General features: G+C 38.3%; 1 protein-coding gene across 1 annotated transcript in view; it reads right to left on the reverse strand.

Annotated features, from left to right (window-relative positions):
* LOC109466415 (otoferlin-like) overlaps positions 1-19,118 on the reverse strand; it is a 240,234-nt gene that overhangs the window by 54,291 nt on the left and 166,825 nt on the right. The window contains exons 9-10 of the mRNA XM_019764130.1: positions 6,925-7,056; positions 993-1,140 (exon numbers count right to left, since the gene is read on the reverse strand). Of these exons, the coding sequence (XP_019619689.1) occupies positions 993-1,140; positions 6,925-7,056 (280 nt within the window). The remainder of the gene's footprint in view (positions 1-992; positions 1,141-6,924; positions 7,057-19,118) is intronic.

A 19,118-nucleotide genomic window follows, 5' to 3' on the forward strand; every position in this document is an offset into this window, starting at 1 on the left:
GTATTGAAAGGCAGAGCCCATCCCTCTCCTTCCATCGCCTTTTACATCCCCAACCAAAGTCAGGTACCCATTTTACACCTGGGTGTATTGTAAAACACAATGTCTAGCTAGGAATGCCAGGAACAAAACCCACAACTTCTCAATCCCCGTGACTGTTCACTAGCCTATCCATTTGGACATTTGATGCCACATTATGGCACAAGATTTACTGACCCTCTGGCCCATGATGTGTTAGGAATTGAGTTAACAAGTACTTTTTGAAGGGAGTTTCATTACTCACTGATTATGGAAGAAACAATTGGGTTAATGGGCCACAGGACACCCATTCCAACTGTGTTACGATTATTGCAACAAGATGTGAAAGATTTGGGGCGCTCGCATTTTTTCTGACAGGGAAGACTTACGAGCTAGGACACTGGTGATAAGCTCGTAGCAGGATTTTTATTGACCTGGTTTGATCTAGGGCAGGATAGAGGATTAGTTCTGACGTCCTTCTTTTGCCGTAAAACAAAGTAGAGTACATGAAATACCTTGCTGAATTTGACAGCTACGTCATTGATAAAAAAACATTTTCAACCCTTGGTTGAAACTGTTAACACAATATCACATAACACTAGTTCAAACCATGACATTTTCTTACATTTTCTGGCATTGTGGGGATATTTTTTTATAAAGTCTTGCATCCCTTTTTAGCTCTTTAAACTAATGTAGATACATTTACTTTTGTAGTGGTCTTATTTTGCAGAATTAGGCCGGTTTCATGGTGTATGAAGTACATGACTGAAACAAAGCTGTCATACTGTAGAAATAGTATATTTGTGGTGATATTTCTTTGCAGTCACAGCAAAAATACAATCACTGCAAGCAATTCAGGACTTAGAGTACATCATTCTTACCAGAATAAACACACTTATCACAATGCGTAGATAGCGACACTCGTATACTTGTATACAAGAGTTTTAATAAACAAATAAACAAACCACTAAACCTACCTGGGGCATCGTAGACTGTGCCCACGTCCAGTTTGAACGACCCGACCATGGTTCCAGAGCGCAGGAGGTTTCGGGAGTGTAGCACGGACAAGGTGATGATCTTGTCAAACAACATGTCGGGGGACATGTGGAAGTCAAAAACGAAGTACTGCAGGGACAAAAAAGAGAGGCAAACATTTAGAATGATCAAGACTTACATGTATGTTCAAGGTGGCAAGGTAGTTAGTTCTGTTCTATGTACGTTCAAGGTGGCAAGGTAGTTAGTTCTGTTCTATGTATGTTCAAGGTGGCAAGGTAGTTAGTTCTGTTCTAAAAGCTCTGATCCCTAGCAGGCCTCCAATATGTCTGGAGACATGTGGAAGTCAAAAATGAAATACTGCAGGAAAAGAGAGGCAAACATTTAAGAAATTAATGATCAAGATTTAAGGTGATATTGTAACTAAGATTGTCAACTTCAAATCTAAAAGGTGGACGTAAAAAACAAAGTACTGTGGAAGACAGATACAAACATTTTAAATTAACACTCATAACATGAGCTCGAGGTGGCAAGATTTTCTTGTGGTTAGTTCTGCGAAGTTGTTCTAAAGATTCTGGGTTTGAATCCCTAGCAACTTCCAAATATGTGGATCCGAAATAAAACATTTTCAATCAGTGATGATGACATATGTTCAAGGTGGCAGGTTGGTCTTGTGGTAAGTTTTGTTTTGGTTTGGTTTGTCATAAAGGATCTTCAATGCAATTTTACCTGCAGGAAAACCATTAGCAAAATAATCATTACAAGATCTGTGATAGAATATGCTTAACTGATAGGCAGAAATTTTGTCCTAAGAAAAGCAACATTAGCATTTCTTTCAGTACCAAGGACATCACCTTCTTCAGAACCATTTTAGTAAAAAAATGATGCAAAAGTTTTCAATTTATAATCAAAACTTCATGGTCTTGTGGTTGGAAAGTTTGCTTGATGAAAATCAGCAGCAGCTTTTCTTTCAGCACCAAGGAAAGCACCATCAAGATTGATCAGTGAAATAAAGGTCAAACTGAAGCTTTATTGCATGTTGATTGGGGTTAAATGGTGGGTCGTTTGCAATATAAGGCTAGGCAAAGGTCAGCCACCACCTTATGACCTGTTTGATATGGGCCAGTTCATCCTTCAGGGCTGTGCTTCATCCAACAGTAATACAAGGCAAGAAAGCATTTTGATAGGAAAACCTTGACAACTTATTGTACCTTATTGTACCAGCTCATCATGTACCTTTGTCCTTTCTTCTTCTTATTATTATTATTACTTTGTTTTATTGTTTCCTTTTATGTGTGAGGAGAGGGGTGACATAAGTTTCATAACTTTTTGCCCAATCCTCGAAAAATAAATGTGAATAAAATAAAATAAATAACTTATTGTAACAAATTTTCTCAGTGCAAGGCCAAGAGACCACTTCTAGGCACTGAACTAAGTTCAGGTTACTGTAAAAGTATCTCTTCTACCTAAGTTAGAAACATCAATGCTGGAGGCAAGCTGGATTCACTGAGACTCGGAGGACTAGCAGACCCAATAGGATAAGCAGGGGTTACGAAGGTTGGTTGCATGGGAATATTCCTTACTCCATATAGACTGGAATGGATGAGACTTTTTTTACTAGTTTCCTATTTCATCTCCCACTGCCTCCTGAGAAGAAGTCAAACCCCCTAATAGCATGACAAGAATAGTTGAATAAGATAGAATAGATTAGAATAGCAGTTACATTGTTCCTATTACCTGTTCACATATTGCATATTTACTTTTTTATCCTGTATGTATACCAACGTTATTAGATTTAAGTAGAGATAGTAGGTTCGATAAGTATATCGTACACGTAGAAGTTCCTGTCAGCAAATAGTCTTATACATGTATCACCACATTTTCTTGTCAATGTATGCAATTAGCCCTCGGGCAGGAATTTGCAATAAACAACTTCATTATTTGTTATCCTATTGTCAAACCAAGAATTAAAACTATGTATACTATATATGTATACAACATTGATCATTCTTATATTACTCCAAGACCTGGTTAGTGGTACCTTAATGTCACCACTAATCCATTTTTGTCTTGATTCATGTTCAATTTTCACTTTGCTTGTTGAAGAAAAATAGCTCATAGAACACCGCTACAAATGCTTTCACTGTACAAAATAGGTTTGTTTGACAGTAATTCGTACATTATCTGATGCTGATCAAATTTTCAACTTCCAACAGTTCATATGAAAACAAAATTTGTTCATATGTAATTCAATTGCTTTTTTTTACATTCATGTTCCAAACATTGATTTCTATTACCACACATTCCTATAAAAGAAGCACTTAGTCAAAGATGCAATCATTGATGTAATTGTTTTAAAGATGTTCCACCAGTCTTCATAAAGGATGCAGAGCTGGAAATTCCACCTGCATATGCAGCTTAGTGCATGTAAAATTGGAGTATTTCTGATGTCTACCTGTACCTAACCTGCACTGGTACATGTACTGGGTTTACATTTTATTGTACATGTAGGTGTATGTGAATTTTTATTTGCTATATTCATTGTTACCACAGTGACTATAAAGTATAAAAGAAATAATATAAAAGCAATTGTTTTTTAACAGTTTTTAGTATGATCCATGCTTCCAAAATTATGAGAGGTGACAGTAAAATTTGTCAGGTGCAGGTAATTTTCAGTTCTACCTGTACCAGTGCATGTATGCAGGTATTGTGTATTGTATAAAGGTATTTTTTAATTAAAACGCCGGTTGTGTATAAAACACTTCTTGTGTAAAAAGAGTCTCTTCACTCAGAAAAAAAGGTATTTTTAGCCCCGCTCTCCTTGTACACCAAGGTCACACCAAGGTCACACCAAGGTCAAACTAAAAACAGCCTCCACCCTCTGAGAAGGTCTCCACTTTCCAAGAATTCCGAAACCTAATTTGGGAGTCTGCATCTTTCCAATGTGATTCATAAATCTCCTCAAGACCCAACATTTCCCAAGAGACGTAATGACGCAGGCACACTTGCCTGATATCGACTGATTTCTCGAAAAATCGATGAAGGCCCCCCCATGACGCAAAGATTACATTACCATTCCTGTACCCGCAGGTGATCGTAGCATAAATAACTTTACAGGCCCCACTCAAGGCGTCTGCTGAAATGGGGGGCCTCTTTTGTAGCAGCAGAATTATATTAGGAGTGATGCATTAAAAACTACAGCCAGGACTTGTCAGGATCGTATCAGTTTGCCACTGTTGTTAGATGGCATTTACATGTACCTCAGCTTTAAATATCTTTTCCTGAGAAACAAATTCAGTTTTGTTCCTACATTGTATATAGAATGGGTTTTACTGGTGAAATGCAAAAGATTAAGCCCCATCTTGAATGCTGTGACTTTTTTTGAACCCTACCATTTTTAATATGTGTGCACCTTGTTATTTTAATTGTTTGTCTACTATGGGCCAATTGCGCCTGAAACAAAGAATAAAGAAAGAAAATGTTCAAGTTCGGGCTGGAAAATGTCTCTTGCCACTTGCTGTAAACTGCAAAATTTTCATTTTGTGGTAGCCTCTCTGATGCAACTGTCTTCCTTGTATGACTGTACTATAGAATTGTTTCAACTACGAGTTTAAAACACTGAAAACCTCCCTTTTGCCCCTACCAGGAAACAAAACCACTGAAAAAGTTTTACGATTTACACTTCTTAGAATAAGAAAGGTGTTTTTTCCATTGTTATGCCCACCCGTGAAATATCACATCCAAATCAGTTCGAGAGACAAATTGCACACACAGGACTTAACATTTAAATATCAAAGTTCACGTCAGCATTCCTTCACGATATCTGATCGTGTCTTCACTGTCTTTTTACCTCCGGGGCAAGAAGCTTTCAGGTTCTGAATGACGTCAATGATGGTGGTCCATTGGGACCTTTGTGTCTTGGGGAATTGTGCACATGTATAACGCATGCATGTGTTCCCCCCACCAACTCGTGTGTTTTTATTTTTAATGGTATCAACAGATCATCACACTTTGTAACACAGTCGAAAACAGTTCTTTGATAAAATTGATCTTTACTGATGATAGCTTTTTTGTTTCTCTTTGACGTCAAAGATGACACTACTTTGGAAGTATTGTGTCTTGGGGCATTGTGTATAACTTATGTGCTTTTAATGGTATCAAATGATATTTGTAATACTGTCATAACTTGGTGTCAGTTCTCTGATAAAATTGATCTTAACTGATGATAAGAAGAGCAGAGGCTTTTCAGGTTCTGTATACATGACGCCAATGATGACACTCCTTTGGGAGCCTTGGGGGCATTGTGTATAACGCATTTGTTACCCCCCTCCTATGTTTGTGCTTTTAATTTAATGGCATCAACAGATCATCACACATTTGTAATGCTGTCACCATTTGTCGGTTCTCTAATAAAACGGATCTTGACTGATGATAGCTTTTTTGTGTCTGTTTAAATTTGTCCTCAATGCTGATGGTCCTTTTGGACTAAACTTTCTTGGGGCATTGTGTATAACACATGTGTTGCCCCCACCTATGTTTGTGCTTATAATTGCACCAACAGATCATCACTAATTTGTAATGCTGTCATCAGTTTGTCAGGTCTCTGATAAAATTGATCTTTACTGATGATAGCTTTTTTTTTTTTTCTGAATGACTAAATATTATATAGGAGTATCCTGTCTTCAAGTTGGGGCCTAATGTATCTGTTGCTCGCCTCCTATGTTTTTGTTTTTTATGGCATCAACAGATCATCACAAACTTGTAATGCTGTCACTAGTTTGTCAGTTTTCTGATAAAATTGATCTTAACTGATGATAAGAAGAGCAGAGGCTTTTCAGGTTCTGTATACATGACGTCAATGCTGATGCTCCTTTGGGAGCCTTGAGGACATTGTGTATAACGCATTTGTCACCCCCCTCCTATGTTTGTGTTGCTTCCCACCTATGTTTGTGCTTTTAAAGGCATCAACAGATCATAATAACATCTAATAAAATTGATCTTGACAGATGATAGCTTTTTTTGTTTCTGTATGATGTCAATGATGACGCATAATGTACAAATGCATGTGTTGCCCCCCACCTATGTTTGTGCCTTTGCTGGTATCAACAGATTATCACAAATCTGTACTGCTGTCACCAGTTTGTCAGCTCTCTAATAAAATTGATCTAGCTGATGATAGCTTTTTTTGTGTCTGTTTCTCCTCAATGCTGATGGTCCTTTTGGACTAAACTTTCTTTGGGCATTGTGTATGTATTACTTCCCTCCTACATTGTATGTTTTTGCTTTTAATGGTACCAACAGATCATCACAATTTTGCAATGCTGTCAGATCTCTAATAAAATTGATCTTGACTGATGATAGCTTTTTTGTTTCTGTATAACGTCAATGACGACACTCCCAGAGGATCTTTGTGTCTGGGGCATTACGTATAACGTATGTGTTGCTTCCCATGCCCAAGTATTAAATCAAGTATGTGCTTTTAATGGTGTTAATAGGTCATAACACATTTGTATTGCTATCAACAATTTGTCAATTCCCTGATAAGATAGATCTTGGCTTGGCCTACACATACTTTGCTGCCAACTTTGAGGTTGAAATTTGAAATGATTTTAATTCTTACATTTAGGGTATCTTTTAGATCCTGATTCATTTTATGATAGTCTTGGCTAGGCCCAATGACTGTGACGTGTCATTCTTACTCAAAGACACTCATATATATGGTGACTATGCAACCCACTTGAACTCAGTTATGCATGGCACTTGCATGACGAACACCAGTTACCATACTGGCAGACATCTGGTCCTGGTCATTGACCTTATTTGTTTGGAACGTAAGAAGAAGAAGAGGCAGAAACTGAGCAAAAACAATATGCTTTCCTTCGGTAAACATAATACAAAACTATGTTCTGATTTTACCTCATTGTAGTATGGACAGTTGGTGGACTCCTTCTGACTGGTGAACTTTCTCTCCTCACCAATCTGTACAGACACCACAGGGTCCATGTTCAGCCCTGCCAGCTGACGGGCTTCGATGATCGTTATACATATCTGCCAGGGGAGGAAAAAAGAACATCTTGTAAGGAGGTTAGAAACTCTACAGTCAAGATTTGATAATCGTTATACATATCTGCCATGGGAACAACAGAAAAAAAACACTTAAAAGTATTGGAGAAAGCTCAAAAGGAAACAGGTGCTTAGAAACTCTTCAGGCTTCGATGATTGTTATACATATCTGCCAGGGGAAGGAAAGAAAAAAACACTCAGTATTGGAAGACCAAAGAGGTTAGAAACTTGTCCCTCTGACTACATGCAACCTGTACATGTACAAAAGTCATCATGATAATGTAATTCTTTGTCTAAATCAAGACAGTTCATGTATCATGAATATTGCTATGATCAACTTCAAGCTTATATGAAAATTTCAGTGTAACATCTGGCTCATTTTGCAGACACTCATACATTCACAGCACACAAATGTGTGTATGTTTGTGCATGTGTGTATGAATGTATCAATGAATGAATTTTTATTTACGTGTCTTGCGACTTTTGTCTCCCAGCCCATATGAGCTTATAAGACATCAGAACACAAAAATGAACATGTGTGTGTGTGTGTGTGTGTGTGTGTATGTACATGTGTGTGTGTATGCGTACATTGTGCATGGACACAGTTTTGCTGGGTTAGCTTCCAACAAAGAAGACTTCATATCCACAAGGAAGAAAAACAGAACTTGGCCATCCTACATGTACATTCCATCAATTAATAATGAACCAGGCTATCCTAATAAAGCACAGATGCCTCAGGAGGACACTTCTGTGAGAATCTCCCATCAGCTTTGATCTCTGGAATGTGAATAATTCCGTCCTGATTGCCAAAGTCTTGCAGACGTTCAGAATTTTCCCCTCCGTGTTAAAAGACTGAGCCTTGTAAATGTCAGGTTGTCTCGAGAGAGCGGACCTGACTTGGGTGTCAGTGCTAGCCTGGTTACCAGTCTCCACGGGTTGGCTTAGGGGCCACAGCCAGCACGCCTGCGCAAAACCCTTATTATTATTTCGAGGTTTTCGTGAGATGTTTGGTCAATGTTGCATTAGAATTTTCTTGTATTTTCCAACATAACGTTTCACAAGTACAGACAGGATGTTGACTTCATCGTGTGCTGGCATGTTGTATGGATAGTGCACTTAGTTACCCATCCTAATGAATTCCCTCGGTAGTCAGCGCAAATTTACAAAGTGGTTACAAGTTTCAGAACTACAAGTTCGGTGTTGCCCTCACATGCAGTATGAATGAACGACTGGCGATCAGTATGCAAGACAAGCAACGGCAAATTTGGCTGCTCGTACCGTGAAATTCATCTGACTCAAGTGTCTCCTTGCTTCTACCTTTGTCTCTAAGGTTGTTAAGCCCTGGTAATGAAGAAATCTTGCTATGCATTGGTGCAAGATATCATCAGTGCTACAGAGATATTTTTAGTGTGGCCTTGTCATCCCGATTATGGTCAAACTTTTATATGTACATGTATAAGGGTGGTCAGATAAGAATCTGACCAAAGGACTACGACAATCTTGTTATACATGTAACTGGATATGATTTTCAAATTTTTTTTTCAAAACTTTTTGGCGTATCGTATTACCTGGATGTCTAACCTTCATTGACGCATGTCATATCTAGTGAACAAATGTTTTGAGCACTGCAATATCCAGAATCTGACCAGAAGACTATGACAATCTGATAAAGGAATGAAAAGGCACGAAAAAGATGTATTTAGGGCCCTTTATTTTGTATAACATAATGCTCTACATGGATGTCTAACCGTCCATGTAGTACTACATTGAATATTGGGCCCTGTTACCAATTTACAGCTTAGAGACTTGAGTGACTTGAAGCATGTCATACCTATTTAAAAAAATCAATGTTTTCAGCACTGCAGTATCCTGGCTTCCTTCCTCTTTGGCTGAGTTTCAAGAACATTCAACAGGGAACAAAGTTTACTGGAGCAAAGTTAACTCTCATGTCAGGTTATCTACAAAAAATGTCAACAAAAAAGTGCTTGCAAACTTTTGAAATGAAGTACAAAGCACATCATTTTAGAATTTTTTGCTGGCTTGACTTAAACACACTTGAGTGTAAAGTGTAAAGCTAAAGCACTCTTCTGGTTTTTGTTATATCTTGTGTCACTGATTTTATTTGACGTCAATAGCTTAAGTCCAGGTACATTTAACAACACTAGTAGGCACTATGTTTCCCCTGGTAAAAAAGATAAACAATAAAAGAGCGTATTAAGAACCTTTGCATTCCCAGACGTACACATATTTCCTGGATTATATCATTCAGAAACTAATACTAATGTACCCATTGTGGATCACCTCTGCAAAAAGGCAGACAGACTCCTGTTCTATTCACTGACTGTCAACTTGAATTTTCCCCTTGAAAAGGTTTTAGCACCCAACTGAACAATGGGGTAAAATCCATGGTGGGTTTGGCATTGTGTGTCAGATAGAGTCTCTTCCAGAATAAATAATTCGCTGCTGCCAAAACACAAGGGTATAGGGGTTTTCTTTAATTTACACACTTTCAATTTATTTATTTATTTAACCATTTTGGCCTGCTTTTCAAGTAACAATATTTGTAAGGGCGTTTGAGATACTGAGATACTGCACCAATGAACCGCCTGGACAATCTAAGGTTCCTCGGGGAATCACCCGATCAATAAAGAACAGCTACCAGAGCTGAGAGTCGTCACTACCACCTGTGGCTATGACCTCCTAAGGTCAGAGTAAAGTCTGATTATTGGTTCTTTTACCACACAGGGCCACTGTTACACTGAGATACGTCAACAATCGAATTTAAGTTAGAAGGGAGGGTTCAAAAATACTTTTTTCTCAGGTGGGAAACCTAAGCCATAAGCTATAGGTTGCCCATCAATGTTTCAGGTTGCCATCAACACTGGCTGTTTATTCTAGAAGGCAAGCCAAAAGCCAGGCCACCAGTAAATGTATCACTCACATGCTGACTCATTTGGATCAGCCTTGTCTTATCCTTGTCTTATTTTTTGTTTCCTATGGATTGTCTAAAATTTGTCTTGAAAAAAGCAATTCATAGTCTTTGGAAAAATACAAAATGTACCTGTTCAACTAAAGATTCCGCTAGTAACTGCCCAAAAGTAGTGAATGCTATATATACTTGAAACGTCTGACAGTTTTCTAACAAAATCTATCCAGTTGCTTTTTGTAACAGTTTACTTGTGCATCTCATTCCCTGGATGTCTACCCTTCATCAGCAAAACTATAATTACTGTGGCAACCTTTTTTAGCCATTGATAGATGGGAAAATTACCAAAAGTAAAAAAAGTTCCGAGTACTAATATGTGAAGCACATTGGAAGATCACCTCAGTGAGGGAAGGTTGGATAGCTACACAAGAGGGCACCAAAGCTGGCCGCAGCTTTTATAGATTTTCTGTCAAAAACGTAGAATGCAATCCAGTCTGTTAGTGACCCTGTGTAGGGTGTGTCAGCCTCCAATACAGCCAGACCTGAGGGCTAGTCTGTTGGCTACGATAAGAAAGTGCCTGTCAATCAGAAAATTAAATAGCGTACAGTGTTATCGATTTGAAAAATGCTCTAAAGACAATGCACTGCTTGATATAAATTGAATGGCAAATTCTGAGTTTTCTCTCACTAGAAAATGTTTTTATGATGACAGAAGAGAGTGTAGCATTGCATAACAAGATGACAAGACGTTTTCCCTTTGTGCATAAAAGCATTTTTGGATCAAATCCAAAACTTCTTTCTACGGATAAAAGTTTGATAAACTGAGGATAGAACTCCATTTTACCATGATGAACATCCCACCATCTGCCACCAGAGCCAAAGTATGGTATGACTGACTGCAGTGTTGAAAGGGTGGAACTTTCCAAGGTGCTGATATATTTGCTGTTGTTAAAACTCCATGTGGTCACCGGAAAATTCCAACTCAGCCCAGAACTAAATCTTACCATCTGTCCGGACAGCCAAAGTACTACAGGACTGCAGTATTCAAAGGCAGTGCTTTCTAAGGTTATGAAATATTTGCTGTTGTTAAAACTCAATGTGGCCTCCAATATATCAACTCTGTACAAGCTAAAACCACTATGTGCAAGGATTTATGTGATATATAGACTCTGTGGGATGAAATGTCAGTGGACGTCAATTACATAGCCTGTATCTTGGCAATATTTTGCTGACCCTGACTACTCCTCACGTAACCTCAATGAAAGGCGGCCAAGATTAATTGCCTTTGACATAACCACAAAAAAAACAATCAAAGACCAAGCTTTTAACATTTGTCACTGATCAATGTGGATGACCCCTTGAACTGCTTTAGTTTCGTCATGTTTGACGTTTACCAAATAAACATAAGAAATGCTATTAGAAGTTTGATAACGGTGTACAACAATTTGTGGTGTATAATGATCCCAAAAGCTGACACTAATCTATAATTTCACGCCAGGCTGTAAACCAGCACGACTCCCTTTATCGAACAACGGATAAATTACTGTAACTTGAGGACCGCCGTTGACAATAGCCTTCTCCTAAAAGCCTATTTATGGTCCTGGACACACGTAAATGCCTGATGGCCCGGAAGTCAATTTTGTGGCTGATTTCCCTTCCTTTATAGCCTTTCATCACAGTCAGGGCCTGATGGAAAGGGAAGGTCTCAAAACAATAGACTTTTCTTTAACTTATTGATTTTCTGCGAGCCTTTGTCACGCCAACGTGGGGAGCGACGCCGAATTTGTCTTTTAAAACGTCATACAAATTTAATAGTCTATTTTTGGGTCACACGATAGGGACGAGCTACAAAAGGAAGATGAAAATATGCAGACATGTAGTGGGTTTCCTCATCAAAATGTACAGCATGCCAGTTTTGCAGAGGCTACGGTTTACTCTGCAAAACTGTGATTGTGAACCATTTTCTCTTTTCTACCCAGACTAATGGAACGTAAAAACTGCAACCATCCCATGTATTTGTATGATGGAATCAAAAGCAGAAGTTCTATCTATAGCACATGAGGACAATCCCCATGTGAAAATGATGTACATTTCAGCAGTTTTCCTCACTTTACTAAAAGCCCAGATATGGTGGTAATGTTGAGGTTCACACCTGTTCGTAAAGCTGGTGGGATGTAAACCCATGACAGTATGGTAAGGCCACACAAATTTATGTCATTGGTTATGGGACATTTATGGTGAAAATATAAAGTATATGGCAAGTGGACGTCAATGAAGTCTAGACACCATACACAAGGAAATTGTTACTCAAGCAACTGGATAGATTTTGAAAACTGTCAGACGTTTCAAGTAGCATTCATTACTTTTCATCAGTCACGTAAAGCAAGAAAACATCATAAATGCAGAGGGTAGGGAGGAAAACACTGTATTCTGTGTGTATTCTCTCCATAAAACTGAGAGGTCCAAGCTAAGGCCTAAACCTGATCCTCATCATGTTTTTCCACTTAGAATATTATTTTCTAAATCCAAGTACCAGCAAATTAAGTTTGTGGGCCTAATGTTTGTACACACGGTGCTCTCTCTCCTCGCATCAACATTATAGAAGAACTTTATTGCACGACAATTGCACATGGTACAATGTATGACAAATTACATAAAGAGAGTAACATGTTAACAAACAATAAAATAAATGTGTTGAATAAGACCTAATGTCAAGTAAAACCTAATATATCTTGATTACTCAAACAATAAGGGATTGCACAAGTCTGTGATAAAGTGTTACAGCTGAGTGGGCTAATCATATTAAGTTTCGGTATTTTTTCTAATTACAAAGCATTCCTTAATATATCTATCTACTTTTGCGTTGTGGGAACCATTATATATCACCCCCCATGTCTGAGTTCCATTAGTGCAGGTCTCTGGGTACCCATACAACATCACCCCAGTGTGCTCTGGTAGCACTTAAAAACTGAGGAATTTGTGGTGCAGCAGAACAAACACTACAGTTACGCAGCAGCTCGCTATGAAATTCCACGCAATTCCAGGGACAACACATCAATTCATCAATGGAGAAAATGAAGTTGTAGACAATATTACACACAGGAGAGTTGTTTCCCGTCTGCTTGGCCATATGGCGTCATTTCGTAATGGAAGTGCAAAGAAATTCAAAAGTCAACCTAAAATCAGTCAACCCAAAAGATATGTTAGACTTTATTTGCAAACTCGTGACCAAAGGCTAATAGAAAGAGAACACGAGGATATGATAAAAGTCTAGATAATTCTATAGATATAGTCTAATAAAATAAAAAGAAATCAAGCTACAAGCTAAATGATTCCTCAGTATTTTGGAGTGTCTAACATCCCAAAGAAATGTCATTATGATATCAGATGTCGAAGGATTTTTTTTTCATTCCCTGCAAATGAGGTCTATAAAAGTTCTCCAATTTTGCCAATAGTTCTGTGTGTGTGCAGCAAAATGGCAGTTTGGGACTTCTGGAGATGAAACTCAATTCTCTCCTAAGATCCAGTAATATCACTGACATGTTTACGTACTCTGGTAAGCTGAATTATATCAAACTGCAAGTTACGAGAGTCACGATTATTACTGAAGTTGAACTACCAAGTACTTTTATGGTCTCCATGCGTGAAGTTCAGTATACGGTACTGTAATGTACGGGCTGGATATACCTGGTGCATGTGCACCTTAGTGCACCCAAAATTGGAGCTGTGTACCCAATTTTCTTCTGTGGGTGCACTGGTGCACTTGTACATATTAAATGTATAATAGTATACAGGATATTCTTGGCATCTAAGTGTCAGAAAAATAATAAAACCTTTGCCGTAGTACTTTAAGATTTTGAAGTTAGCACTTAGTAGTTTAAGATTTTGAAGTAGGCTCCCATTTTAGATTCAAGCTCAAAAGAAGAACAGTAAGATTAAGTAATTAAGTTTTGCTTTATATGGTGCACCCAAAAAATTTTCTGTGCACCTGATTTTTTTAGGTTGGGTGCACCAGTACACCTATTTCCAAAAACAAATTTCGAGCCCTGATTCTGTTTTTAGTACATAACTGTTTCTCCTTCTTCCAAACGTCTTTCAAAGCAAGATGACTCTATACTTCTCACAAATCTGAAGTTTGTAACTTTTGAGAATGTGGCTTAATAGTTCAGCAACCCCAGAAAGTACACACGTAGCTCATTTCTTTTCCATTTTGGCTCTTCAGTAGATTTATAGAGTTTTTGGTACTCTCACCAAAATCACCACAGACAGTAAGTACCAATTACTTGCAAATCAGCGTGACATCTGGCGAAGATTAGACTGGCCGTACCTACGTCATATGTGGAGATTGCGTCCCCCCTAGGTTATTGCCTTTCCGTCATACAGAGTTGTGATAAAGGTACAAGTACCTGATATTATCGACAATTTGGCCCTGCCGCAGCAGATCAATCCACTCAGCCTTCATTTAGCAGGAGTATTACAGTTTACCGGCGGTAGTTAGTGGTTAGAGTCAATCCCACGCAATCTGGGGGTTTGGGAGTTGCGGAGAATTAAATGGGTCTCAAGTGCTCTCATTTTGGAGGCCCTGACTTATACCTATGGCAGAATGAAGGATTTTTCTGTCTAGTTTCATTGCAGAATACGACAACATATAGACCCTCCTCTCTATATCTCACTCAGTCTCTATCTATCTATATCTATCTAGCTCTCTATTTATCTATATCTCTATTTATCTATCTATTTATCTATCTCTCCATTTATCTATCTATTCATTTATCTATCTCTCTATTTATCTATCTATCCATTTATCTATCTCTCCATTATCTATCTATCTATTTATCTCTATATAAGTATACAGACTTTGTTTTCAAACTTTGAGCTGAAAGTATAACTTATGAATTGCCTTGATCATGACATTACATATTGAGAATCCATCTGTGATTTAAGTGCTGTGTTTGTACATGATTTTTAAGGCTTAATCAACTAAAAAATGATACAATGTGCCTTGCATAAAACTCTAACACACAGAAACCAGATACTACTTTGAATTGTGTATAGTGTCACCTGATAAGGCTCAATGTGGACAATTTTTACAGATTTTAACCAATTTTCTACCACGTGAAGACAAATTTTTTCCCTTCCACCTGACAAACACATTATAAGCTGCACCCTGTAACTAGAATTGCAAATGCTGAATAAATCTAAACCATGAAGACCTCCACAGTTAACTACTGTAGTTCTCATCATGTAATCACCTGACTACCAATTGTATATATTCTTGTTATTTAGTTTGGTTATGTTCGTAAATATTAATGATATTTCATACAATTGTTTGTTCCCTAAAACTACATAATTCAGCCTTTTTTACAATTTGTATTATCAGGCTGCAATGTTGAATTGGTTTTATGTCAATTTGCAAATAAATAAACCATTTGATTCTCAGTGAAGCTTTACGACTCGTCCTTTCAGCTTTTAAGAGCGTTGATTATGTGCTGGGGAGAGGGCATGATGGGGAAAACCATGTTGTGTTAATGCATGTACACGGCATAATAATTACCACATTCCCCCGGTAATAATCACACACCATTATAGTGATGATTGGACATTCACTGGTCTCCGGTGGAAAATTCTGAGCTAAAAGCATTAAATTCTGAGGCCTGAGTAGGTTTTTTAAATCTTTCTATTCATTTGGTTTCATAATACAGTCTACAAAAAAAAGCCATGACACACATATAACAACTAAACTGTTGCATGATACAGTCTACAAAAAAAAGCCATGACACACATATAACAACTAGACTGTTGCATGATAGAAACAGGAAATGATGCTCCATGATCACAAAAATGATGAGAACCCCTATCAAAAAAAGAAAGATGGAAGGAAAGCATGTAAAGCATATCCCACTTCACAATATATTTCTGAATCTTGTCTTTTTGCAATAACATATTCCAGGCCTATGCTGGTTTCTGAGAGTCACTGTCCCTAGTATTGAAAGCTGTGTGCATTTTCCCAAAACCTTTATCATGTCAGGTTTATACTGTGTTTGGCAGATATGTGCATAATTGACCAGTAGATAGGCATAAAATTCCTTACTGTTCACTCACTATCCTGGTTTAGATTATTCTGCTGCCGGTTTCCCTGTCCCAGGGGTGGGCAGCAGACGGCTGTTCTGGACACCTCGTCTCCAGCTGGCTCTGTCCTGTGGGTCTGTGCTAGACAGACCACACACAGGTTACATGAAAATATTCAATTCTGAAGCCTGACTAGGTTTCTAAAGTCCCTGTCCTTGGTGCTGAAAGTTGTGTGCTTGTAGTTAGTATAATTACATTTTCCCAACTTCAAACCAGTCAAAGCTGCCTAGTGCTACATCGAATATAAAGTGCAGAAATGTGCCTAAAATTATGTAAGCTGACACACCACCCAAATTTAGAACTAGTTTTGCAGAAAGCTGAGCAAAAACAGTACCAATTATAAGACATGCGCGCCCTTTGATCCATTTTTAGCACAATAATTACATTTTCCTGCTCAACAATTGGCACGACTGCATCCAATCTTCTTAAGAGTCCCAGGTTAATGATGTTACTCTCTTATTGAAGACTTGTTGGCTATATCATGTCTTGACCTCTGCTACAGTCCAAGACCTTAGTTTTAAAGAAACATTGGCTTTTATACGACTCATAGACATTACGTCAGCCCAAGGGTATGCACATTGTATATCCCTATAGGCAGGCCTCCTCCTGTTGGTCATCTGCCAAACTAGTCTCACTGCAAACTTATTAGTTACATTATGTCTTGGCATCTAATACAGTCTAAGACTTTAGGTATAGTTAAAACATTGGCATGAGGCATAGACATTATGTTAGCCTATCTGTATTTCCGTCATTTGAATGTTGCCACTCACAATGGGCAAAAATTTTGCCCAATTTGTCATTTTTTGAGGGACAAAAATTGGTGTGTAAAGTTATGGAAAGAGATGTAATCAAAATCAAAGTAAGCTTAGCCTACCAACAAAGTTTGCCTCCCAAAATGCAGGAAATAGTGTTTCAGAGGGTCAAAATTTCATTGTATATCCCTATAGGCAGGCCCCCTCCTGTTGGTCATCAGCCAAACAGGTCTTACTGCAGACTTATTAGCTGTATTATGTCTTAACATCTAAATATATATAGTCTAAGATTTAAGGTTATAGTTAAAACGTGACTCATAGAGGTTATGTCAGCCCAGTGTTCTAGTCAGCTTCCGGCAAAAATTTTGCCCAGTTTGTTATTTTTTTAGGACAAAAATTGGTATGTAAAGATATGGAAAGGGATGCCATTGAACTGAACTTAGTCTACCAGCAAAAGTTGCCCCTCAAAATGCAGGAAATGGCATTCCAGAGGGTCAAGATTTCTAAATTTTCCTAAGGGAGGATGCCCCCGGGCCCCTCTAAGATTGTCATGCTTGCACCTTTGGCACTCGACATGATGTTACGTCAAACAAAACTGAGATGATGGAAAGATAATTTTCAGGCTGGCTAGAACACTGCACTATAGCCCAGAAACACAGCTCACACTAACAGTTCATGACAAAGCTGGTGCACTGAACAGTAAAAGGCCCAGAAAAGCCCGAACGAGAAACAGTCCTTCCTTCAAATATCAGAGTTATCAAGAACCAAGAATTGAGGTGTTCAAAAACTAGTATTTCCCCAGAACTATGAGAACTATCGTAGACTGGAACTTGTTGCCACCAAGCACAGTAGGGGCATCATCACTAGAAAGCCTTAAACAACTCTTGCAATCAAATGTGGAAAGACTGAGTGTAACAAGTCGTTCGGTGTGATCATAGCTAGCTGCCTGCAAAGCTGGTGTGTTACGCCGAAGGGCTACAGATACAGATATAGCCCACGGCTGTTCTATTCCCCTTAAAGGCAGGCCTCTCAAGTCTGTCATCTGCCAAAACCCCGCAGGGGAAACTACTTTCCGCTGGAAGATTGCTGGTAATTTCATAGAGAGCAGTTTTGACATCAATTAGGAACTTTACGGCTTGTACAGTGTGACTGAAATATCTTCCAGCCGGCAGTTTGATAACTGTTATTATATGCACGAGGAAATTTCCCAGATGTTGCTACAGGGGTAATAGGCTTTCTGATGAGACAATAATTGTAATCTTTTCTGTCTCTGCCAGCTCACCGTAACCTCTTATTGTCTATAAAGCACCATCATAGAGATAAAATAACAAAATGAAGTATCAGATTCAACCCAACCAGTCTTTACAGCATGTTACCACACTGCAGTGCAGCAGCATGTTTCAACCTTAGACTTGTTAAACTGAGAACATACCAGTGTGAAGTGTGTTGTTGCATGTTACTACTGTTATCAAATTCTGCTAACTGATTCAAGATTCAAGATGGATTTATTGTTTTTTTGCAGTTAAAAACAACTGAATTGTAAACCAATTTACAAAACATTGGTATATTAAAACTACAGGTTTGCTCACAGCACTTCATTCCCCATTTTTTACATGTACATGATTGAAAGTATGCATGTTGTATATTTTCTGCAAGACAATTAGTAATTCAAAATGCTGTTTCTAATCCTGTGAAAAGCCTGTTGAATGAAATAAAAAAAAAAACATCTGCAGTGTTTAAGTCAACCCTAACAAGTCTGTTGTATGACCTTCACCTTCAAGTTGATTTTTTTAGTCACTACACTTGACACACAGCCTTTACGTCAATCCAACCCGATTCCAAAGTGCAGCTATTTGCTAAGTGTTTCTGAGGGGTTAATATACACATGTAGCACTATCTACTGAGTGGGATTCTGTCACTGTCAACAGTATAATGAAAACATCATCAATAGGTAACATAACAGCCCACTTTTTAGTAGCAAAGTAATGGAACCTAATCTAAACACTTTGAATGAGAGGTTGTACAACTACGTGCAACGTCAGTAAGTGCGTAGCATGCGTAGTCCAGTGGTTAGCGATCCTGCCTCTGGACTAAGAGGTTGGGAGTTTGAATCCCGGCTGATGTCGCTAACCCGACATGCAGGCTACTGTTTAGGGTCGCAGTCCTTAGGACAGGACATTAAGCTGTGGTCCACTGTTCATTGTGCTTGTCGAAAAGAGCTAGGTGAACTTCCCCGGTAC

The sequence above is a fragment of the Branchiostoma belcheri genome, unplaced genomic scaffold (assembly GCF_001625305.1).
Source record: "Branchiostoma belcheri isolate BF01 breed outbred unplaced genomic scaffold, Haploidv18h27 scaffold166, whole genome shotgun sequence".
NCBI classification, from domain to species: domain Eukaryota; kingdom Metazoa; phylum Chordata; class Leptocardii; order Amphioxiformes; family Branchiostomatidae; genus Branchiostoma; species Branchiostoma belcheri.